General features: G+C 35.0%; 1 protein-coding gene across 1 annotated transcript; it reads right to left on the bottom strand.

Moving 5' to 3' along the window:
• Nucleotides 1-1231: 1231 nt before the first annotated feature.
• Nucleotides 1232-5693, bottom strand: LOC120631662. Its single transcript, XM_039901327.1, has 4 exons — nt 5572-5693; nt 3538-3717; nt 1869-2031; nt 1232-1430 (listed from the first exon to the last, which is right to left on the bottom strand). The coding sequence occupies exons 1-4, from the start codon at nt 5659-5661 to the stop codon at nt 1360-1362; spliced, it is 504 nt and encodes a 167-aa protein (XP_039757261.1). The 5' UTR covers nt 5662-5693; the 3' UTR covers nt 1232-1359.
• Between the last annotated feature and the right edge of the window lie 4843 nt (nt 5694-10536).

Below are 10536 nucleotides of genomic sequence, written 5' to 3'. Positions count from 1 at the left end.
AATAACTTATATCCAGAAGGAGTTCAAAATCAGAAATAAACGCCGAAACATAAAAAGTCGATAGGTCCTCTTTTCATCTACCTACTTTGAACTTCGTCGATAAGCTTTATCCAGTTAAAGATATCATTTACTTCCTTCGGGGAGAGTTTCAATAGAATATAGTGTTGATTTTCCTAACGAGGCAATTAAGTACTGGGTGCCATTAAACAAATCTTATTTAAATCAAAACATCCCTTCAATCTTAATTCAATAAAGTGATTTTATAACAGCTGGCTTCGCTTTGATTTAAATAAACATAGCAGGGAAAGTACGCGACAATTTTTTAATGTATAAAGGTTAGACGACCTTTGTAGAAAGAGTGGTGATAGCATAGTTGTTAAGGTTTCGGTTTCCGTTTCGGAGGGAAAGAGTTTGAGGCCCGACAGAGACCTCTAACATTTTTGTGCGTTTTTAATTTAATCAATACAATATCACTTGCCTAAATCGCATTCTCTATATTGAGAATAAATAACTGATAAAAACAATGTCCCGGTTGAATTAATTTAATCAACGGTCTCAAATGTGTGCCCTGGATATGTCATCATTATCTTATCAACCACAGGACGTCCACTAGGTAGGTATAGGTCTGTTGTAGGGATTTCCTCTATCTACGGTTTTGTGCCGCTTGTAATATCCAGCGACTTGCTGCGACTGGTCTTGCGAATCGTCTGTTCACCTTGTGGGGAGTCTACCTAGACCGTGATGTGTGACGTCACTCTTCAGCATTTTGAAACCCCAACGTCCATCGGTTGTCCGAGCTATGTGCCTCGCATAATGCAACTTGAGCTTCGCGACGCGTTGAGCTCTGGTTCTTCTGGTTCAACTTATTTGTAATGTTTCGTTTTATGACGTTGCGGTATGTGTTTCTCGGTGAACAATAAGGTATACTGTCTTTCGACTATCGATCTCCTTATTTTTATTTAACCATGTAGAGATACTCTACCGGATATGTATTAAAATAATGAATGTTCAATTTAAAAAAAAATAACTATTATTTTATTACTGGTTTGTTATCATCCTACCAAACAAAACAGTTACGCCACGTGATTTAGCGTTCCGATACGATGCCGCGTAGAAACTGATTATATCTCTACCGACTTAGCACCTTACACCAGGTGAGTTTTCAGTTAAGTATTAACTTAAAGTGGAATAAAAAAAATACGTTTAAACTTGTATAATAATAAAACATTTCTTAAAACAATTATTGGCTAAAACGATGCTTCACATTTTTTTTTTCAGTCTTTCCCATAAGGAAAGGGCAAAGGTATATCACCATACAGCCAGCGACCCTTTAAACTTGAAATGATTTGCTCAGTATAACTACAGGTATCTTTCTTGATGTAAAGAATGCAAGTAACTGTTGACCACAATCGCAAAATAGTTCATTACACCTGAAAAACATAAAAACAACAAATCTGATTTCGATTTATTTCGCGTCCGCGCTGGCACAGTGGTCTTATAAATGGAAGATCCCAGGTTCGATCTTCGGTTAAAGGTTTAATTTAATTATTACAGGTTAACCCGCTTCCATCTCGGACGGAATCATCACTTACCACCAGATGAGATTTCATTCGAGGGCTAAACAGTGAAGAAATATATATTTCGCAAAACTCACATACATTTTTATTTATATTTAATTTAATTTATGCTACTAGATCACTTAGAAAGATACTTCGAGCACAGCTTTCTCCGTTGGCCGCTGATGGACTCTGATCCTTCTTAAGAGGATTATAGCTAATAAACTCATTTCGGGGCTAGATGTTCATCGGTGGCGGAATCACTTAACATAACACTATCGCTTTTTTAACATATATAAAATAAGTGTTTACCTTCATATAAAATTCCGATTATAACAGTGAATGCAGCAGTAAAATAATGTTTTCTGGCGATGCATACAGTCAACTTAGCGACGAAAAGCAGTAAGTATAATGCCAACATCGACATTTGGGATACGTACCACATTGAACAAATAAAAATATTGCCTTTTGTACTCTGTGGAAGAAGCGAAGTATATGTTTGTTTTTACATACAATACACTGCAGTCTGCATGTGGACCGGTCTGCCGGTTCACCTCAACAAACAAATTAGCAAAAGACTTACAGGTGTCAAAAAAACATTACGCGGGTTCATGAATTTTATTGCCAACTTGTCAGTGGGATTTAACTGAATAGAACAAGCGATATCTTACCCACCTGTAGAAATATTTGTATAACCGTTCTGATAAGGCTTGTTTATTCATAACTTTTATAATAAATAAATAAGGATATTTCTGACGATTGCGACATTCTATAATGTTCAATGAAAAGGTTATATTGACATGTGCTGATCTAATCTTCAATTTTCTACTCTCAATTATGTATAGTTATATTTAACAAATGAAAATATTTATAAAATGTAAAAGTGTTATTTATATTAAATGAAATTGCGGAATCCTAGGAACATTTTACTTTTTCATCAATAAATAATAGTAAAAGTTTTACTTCTTATTGATGAAAAAGTATTTATATTTTTTTATAATGTTATTATAATATTAACCATATATACGTTAGGAATATTGTGGAAATTGGAATGGATATATATTTAGAGTATCAAATAAAAAGCAATCAGTCTGCATATTACGACGGGCAACTTCACGACCGAACCCTACTCATTTAACCAGTTTTTTTTTATTAGCTCTAGAGCAGTTATTTTTTTTTTCTCTTTGTTGTTGCATCCTATTCTAACCGCATGGTGATACTAATATTAGCCCACTAATTCGCACTGGGCCAGCGTGGCGGACTACAACCTTAACCCCTTCTCAGTGTGGGAGCAGACCCGTGCCCTGAAGTGGATGATGATGATGAATGATACTACTTGATAAACGACTAAGACACAGCGAGGTATCTTCGCATCGTTCGAGTCCATGTAGGACTGAAGTGTATCGATAATTCAGTAATATTTATATCAAATTACCCACCAACTCAATGTCATGAACATTGGTTATTAATCAAATATAATTTTAATTGTTTCTTGAAATATATTCTCATCAATTTAATAAAATATCTGGCAAATATGAATTTATAAATATCTAAAGTATTTACCCAGTTTATAAGTTTACTGTAAAACACGGCACGGCTGACGGCAGATCAACGTACACATGTCACTATTCCTTCTCTATCTGCGGGTGTCATACGAGAATAAGGGAATACTAGCGGACCCACGCGACTTCGTCCGCGAATGAGTCGACTTAAAAAAATAGTCGTATGTCCAATATAAATGATAAATGATTCCGAGAGTCCAATATTAATAAATCCTAGCTATATCGATTTATCACCCCCAAAACCCCCTGTACTATATTTCATAAAAATCGTTGTAGCCGATTCCGAGATTATATATATATATATATATATATAATTAGAATCATATATTAGAATATATATATATATATATTTCCACCTGGGAGAAGCCTTTAGTCCAGCAGTGTACTCCTCTAGGGTATTTATGAATGATAATACTGACCTGCTTAACTCTCCAGAGCAATAAGAGAGATATTATAATGCTGTAAACAGAAAAGCCAGACGCAACTAAGCCAAGAATCAAGTTGACGGCCATTACGGGATATATATTTATCTGGACATCTGATATATATATTGTTGTAAGGCACACGACGCTGGCTAGCAGGATCACCGCTGAAATCACCTGAAATATTACACTATTACTATCGTTGCCTCGTTGATCTGGTAATTAAAAAAAAATTAAAAACTCATTTATTTTAAGTAGGCCTAATTTATAAGCACTTTTAGAACGTCAAGTCAGTCTGTTGGTAGTGTCTCTACCACCAGTTCGGAAGGCAGATTCCACTGAGAAGAGCCGGCAAGAAACTCAGCAGATTGCATTTTATAGTTTACCAATCTTTAGAATTTTTCTGTTTTGTGAGAGATGAGAGCGAGTGGCCTGCTACCAATCAGCTTTGTCGTTAAGGAATTTATCAATAGTGTAGTTACTTCACGATTTGTTAAATGTGTTTTAATATATGGTTTAAATTTTGAAAATTTAAAACGCATATAAAAATTATTTTCTGAGCGCTTTCTCCAATTAAGTTACGGCTATCCTACCGTCGATGGTGAAATCAGTATATACCTTTCACATCAGTCTTATAGCGACTGTAGCGCCATCTAGTAGGAAACGAAAAGAAACAGTTTCGATTTCCAAGTGTACGTAAAAACACTAATAAAAATTATAAAATTTTGTTTAAACTTAGGTAAAGGTAGATCTAATATTACCTTCTATATCATGTTATAAAAGCATATACCCATATAATTAGGATCATGTAATTAGTAAGTTTTGATGACCTCCCTAGACAACTGCCGCAATGGTGAGTGCGTTGGTGGGTGCCACATACCCTCTGCGTTTTTTCTTTTTCTTTTATACGAGCCGTGCGAATTCGTATGCGCGGATTTAAGAGTGGAAAAGAAGCCAATCTCTATCTCTATGCAAAAATATGCAACAAGACGCTGCGTTAAAGGCAGACAACTTATTTCAAGTTTTTAATATTGAGTATGAAGTTATAATGTCGGTGATAGCCTAGTGGTTAAATCTATGCCTCTTTCGGGGGGACCGAGTTTAATCCCCCGCACGCACCTGTAACTTCTCGAGTAGGGCAGAGCTGTGTGAGACGGAGGTCGTCCGAGGAAGAACTGCCGCCATTTCCACAGAATTAAAAACATACAGAACCCTCATACAGCCAAAATTTCTGTGCAAATGCAGTGCAATGTGTCCAACAAAAAGTTAAAAACGGGCAGTGATCCTGCTTTCTGAGTCCAAGGCCGTGGGTTCGATTCCCACAGCTGGAAAATGTTTGTGTGATGAACAGGATCTCATCAGGATTTTATAAGTATTTATGTATATTATTCATAAAAAAATATTCATCAGTCATCTTAGTACCCATAACAAAAGCTACGCTTACTTTGGGGCTAGATGGCGATGTGTGTATTGTCGTAGTATATTTATTATTATTATTATTGCTAGCATGCCCTGCGAAGTTTTGCTCTGTTTAAAGGCGATGGTCTTCTTAAAACGCACATACCTTTGCAAAGGTAGCTTAGCTTACTTGGTCTGACAATAATTGCTTAAAAAAATTGTGATTAGCCGTCTTATGTAAGTTCTAGAACCTCTTTGACGGAAATCGTATACAAAGGAAATGTTCCAGATACTTTTGATTCATGACCATTTGAGAAATGTCGTCTGTTCGAGCGTCGTCAGATCCAACACTCGAAGTTGAGCATGTAATATTGCAATAACCAAAGCCCAACGAATTTAATTTTAACGATGTTAAATGAGGAATCGCGTCAAATGACGTCTGTTTGCTTGTTCTTAACTATTGGACTTTTAGGTATTGCATGAATTTTTTTTACATATTTCCCTTTTCAGGGGTGGTTTTAACTGTATAGATAATGAAACTATACTCGTCAGGCTAATGAAACTATACTGTATAGATAATGAAAAATAATTCCTTGGCTTAACTCTAGATAGAGCATAAAAAAATGGTTTTACCACAGAAGCTTTACCGACTAAAATCACGCCCTCCCTTAAACTGCGTCCGTATATAGACTCCATTTCGCAGCATTTCCATTGTATACACATAAGCGATTAAAAAATATAGAAATTAAATCCAGTTTTATACAAAATCAATCAAATCAAAAAATTAAGTAAACATGACAGTGAATCTGTCATACATCCATTTTATCTTTTTTTTTAAGTAAGATGTCTTTGGTTTTTTAGTTATGATTGTATTTTAGATATAACCTCAAATCGAGACATTAATCCGGTTAATTGCCACAACCATTGATTGAATTGTTACTATTGGATTTTATGAGTATCTAACCACCTCTTGTATCAAAAGTGCTGGCAAATTTTTTGCGCAAAGGATCAGCTTGGCTGCTGTGCCGAAAAGCATCCTCTAGGGCATGACTTGTAAATAAATTCGTTTAGCTCTATGTTTTATAGTCCGTAGTACCTATTAAAGAATACGTATATTATACATACGCCCACCGTTGCGCCAGGTAGGTCGTCAAAAATTATGATAGTCTGAAAATGATGATAATGATAAGTCTGAATAAATAACAAAATTTAAAAAGAAAGTTTACTGTAACAATCTTAATATTGGAAGCAAAAATAAACTTCTAGTGCAGTTTACTAGGCTGCATAAAATTAGTAATTCATTTAAGGTAAATTGAATATAATTTTATGACAAATCGCCACATGAAATCCTTGAGGTGTCTCTCAATAAGTTCAAAGTTTGTATAAAACGTAAGCTTATAGAAAAATTCTGTTATAATATTAAGGATTACATGTATGATAAAAAAGCTTGGGTATGAATCGCTCTAACTACATAGCTCAACATTAACTAGACTGAGAGATGGTCATAACAAAATAAAAAGTATGTAAAGTATGCAAATCAACAAAAAATACCATAACAATTTAAGCAATTTGCATAGAGTTCACTTTGCATATTAAATCCCAAAGCCGGCAGTACTTTTTACATAGAAATCGTTTTATTGCGACCAAAATATATTAACATACTTCAATTCATGTCATTGCGGTCGAATGAAATCGTTTTCTCTGGAGTATAATTTAAGAGGGGGGTGAAACAAAAAATCGAAATAAATTTAATCAAAGGGAATTCAGCGCTATGCCAGTTTTCTGCCACAGAATAAAAGTCAAACTGGACAATGGACATCATTAAAAAGGAAAAGAGATTAATGCCAGTTTTCACCAATCCTAGGAATCGCTTTAATCTGATGCCTAGTTATTTAGGTGATGCCAGATTTCTGACAAAAGTAAAAGTCAAACTAGACAATGGACATTATTAAAAAGGAAAAGAGTTTAATGCCCATTTTTACTAAACCTAGGAATCGCTTTAGTCGTATGCTAGTTAATTAGGTGATTCCTAGGGAAACAATCAGTGTCACCGTATAAAGATACGACACCGATTCACCGATTAAAGTTTAGAGTTTTCATAACTTACACTTGACAGATGGTCAAAATATAAATTCGGTTGTTTTATTAATAACCTAAATTCCGTATGATAATACAAACACAAATTACCACTTCTTGTTGCAATAACCTTAGACAGATTAGATTATACGAGTTGCCTAGTGAAAATCGTTCTTTGATTAGCCGTTACTTACTTAGGCATTGCATTCGCTGTCGTTTGTGAAAACGAATCGGGCCGAATCCGACGCACCTCTCACTTTGCTAAGTTATATGCGTGTTAAGCAATTCAAAATTCACTAGCTTCAACTATGAACGAAAACATCGTGAGAAAACCTGCTTTCCTGAGAGTTCTTCACAATGTTCTCAAAGGCGTGTAGAGTCCACCAATCTGCACTTGGCCAGCGTGGTGAACTATGGCCTAAACCCTTCTCATGGTGGGAGGAAGCCCGTACCCTGTAGTGGGCCGGTATTGGGTGTATATGATGATGATGATGGTAAGAATATTTATAAAAAAACATTAAAGTTAAAATTTCCCTTATGACGTAACAGTTGTATAAATAGCTATTTTAATATTTTTAAGTAGCTTCCGCTTCCAATGATTTCGGTTTTGGAAAAATACCACTGGAGTTTTTTGTTTAAAACGGGGTAAAAATTATCCTCTGCCCGGTGCCATGATGTCTGTAACTAAAAAACTGTTTTTCGTGTTAAAGTCGGGTATGGAAAAGCACGCGTGGTTAATTTTCTGGAATAAAAAATAGCCTACGTCCATATCCAAGATACAAGCTATCTCTATGCTAGTGAAGAGGTTGACAACATAATTTTTTCTAATAACTGATTCTCTTGTCTAAGGTTAAATAATTGTATCTTCTTTGGCTGGTTTTAATGAGTCTAACGAGAAAAACTGACATTTTAACTTATAAGTAACTTTATTATTTATTGTTCTTAGTAGATATCTTTTTTTTTTTAATATGCAATTGCGCAACTTTATCATTGACCTATTGAAAGCTACCAAACTCTAGCTATCCTTACGTAATATCCATTTCCCACCCTAAGATTAAAACGCATATAAAAGACAATATCCTCACACGAGACATCAAACTTTCTACTTAAGCTCCTACTGAATTTGTTTAGTAGCGAACCCACGGGGCCCCATAATTCTTCATCCAAGTCACGTTTGTCATTTCGAGCTCGAGTTGTAAGCAGAATTTTCACAGTCTATAAATTTTCCGAAGGAATAGAAATGTCCTCGTGATACTCCGGATTTTATCACATGCATTCCAAAGAGAAAGAAATTGTTTCGTTTATTTTTTTAAGTAACGCCCTATTGTAAGTCGAAAACGTTTGCCGATTAACAGAGTAACAAACACTCCGCAGGGCATGCAAAGACATTTTTTTTTGGCACCCTGTGACCTTCAACCTGCGGCGTGTGTTAAGCCAAATTTGGCTGTAAAAGGCATATTGAAGTATCTCCTATATCCAAAAATATCTTATTTTTGCAGAAATTAAAGGTTTTCTTAATATAAATTGCAAATTCTATTGAATAAATTATTTCGCGCGGAAACGCTCGCCGTGGCCGCACTCGTGACGTCATAGGCAAATTAGAGAGAGATAGATAATTTGTAATCAAAAATACTTGATATACGCAAATAACAAGTGCAGCTATTTCCGAAGTTCAAGTGGTACAAAATTATAATAATATAGACGTGAGGTTTATTGAAAATAAATACCAATGTCACTTAGAACATAAATAATAAATATATAAATATATGTATTACCAAACCAAATAACGCGTGCAATTAAAAAACTCAACACTCTGACGCTAACTAATGTCAGTCCATTGGCGGCCATAATTATTATCATGTACTTAACTATTGTAAGCTCACTGCATGTCACTATGAAAAGCAGCTAGATAAGCGTTCGTTAAACAAAGCGTCTACTTAAGCAATAATATTATTACGGTTTACAGACATTCAATTTTATTAGACTTTTAAGAGTAATATAAATACATAATATACCTACCTATGTAAAGAGTTTAAGTTTAAATTTAGATGTTTTACACGATTCCTTTGCGATAATAAATTTCATTTTAATGGAACGACAGGTAAGTACGATTGTACGCATATATGCAGATACGAGAAAATTACAAAAACCAAGTACATATATGAACTGCTTTGTATGAAAATGGCTGCGTTTAAAAATTCAAAGCATAAAATTACACTACACTTTATTTATTCCATTTCTATTTTCCTAGAAAACAATCCTTATTTCCCTACTAATATTATAAATGTGCAAGTGTGTTTGTTTTTGGTATGTAGGTACATAGATTTGCAAAGGCTACATGTCATCCCAGAAAATCGAGGATTTGAAATAAGAACATTTATGACAGAGCTCGTCCGGGGAAGTACCGTCGCCATGCTAATTTCTGCCGCTAAGCAGCATTGTTGTAACGGTGTGTTCCAGTTTCAAGGGCGTGAGTGCTGGTGTGATTACAGACACTTGGGGCTTTACACCTACTTACGCCTCTGGTTGATCGACACAGTTGCAGGACGTGTTCCTTGCATGCCCTGCGAAGTTTTGCTCTGATTATAAGCGTTTATTGTAAACTTACAGGTGGGCCACCTGCTTGGTCTGTCAATTATAGCTTAAAAGAAAATTTAGGTGCGGCGGGCTTATATACCCCTTATATTTTAAGTCCTAGAACCTCTTCATCGGAAATCGTACACAAAGGAAATGTTCCAGATAGTTTTGCTTTATAACCATTTGAGGAATGTTTCAGTCCTACTTTGTTGTTCGTAGCAATTCGGTTTGCAGGTATGCCGTCCTTGCATATAATAACTTAAAGTGATTATTATGTTTACCTCCAAATTATGCGAAAATTGCTAAACGGATTTTGATAAAATTCGATTGTCTCAGAAAATCTGGTATACTATAAAAAACTGGTCCATATTAACCGGTATTACTAAAAAAAATTTTATTTTCAGCGTTCGATAAAACCGGACACCGTTTATTATAATATGTCCATCTCCAGAACGCAAGCTGTATTATACGCACCAATTTTAAATTTCATCAGATCGTTGCAGTGACTGAGCCAACTTAGGTAGCAAACAGACACACATTTTTAGTAGATTTGAACCACTAATGTCTATTATACTACTACACTTTAATAGAAGTCAGTGATTGGAACTCACTTTAAGTTAATTGGTGGCTCCTTCTTTAAACAGTTACTTTAGTTTTTTAACAATTAGTACACGTGAATATGACTCACGGGCGATGCCCCGGGCGGATCTTGTGCAGAATATTTTGTAATATACATACATTTGAGCAATAAACACGGAATTTTGGCAACCGGCGGAGCAATAAAATAAAATTAGACTTATTACTCTAATATTATATCTTATGTGTTCACACGTAGTGTTGACTCTACTAGGGAGTAGGTGAATCTGAGATCCTTAAACTACAAAATATACTCACGAGGTTTTTTTGTTTACTTCGTTCTTACTCTTTCTGTCTTTTTATATGTAT

This window comes from Pararge aegeria, chromosome 18 (genome assembly GCF_905163445.1).
Source record: "Pararge aegeria chromosome 18, ilParAegt1.1, whole genome shotgun sequence".
Classification (NCBI taxonomy): Eukaryota; Metazoa; Arthropoda; class Insecta; order Lepidoptera; family Nymphalidae; genus Pararge; species Pararge aegeria.
Note: the sequence above shows the minus strand (reverse complement) of the source record. Positions and strands in the feature narration are given on the sequence as shown.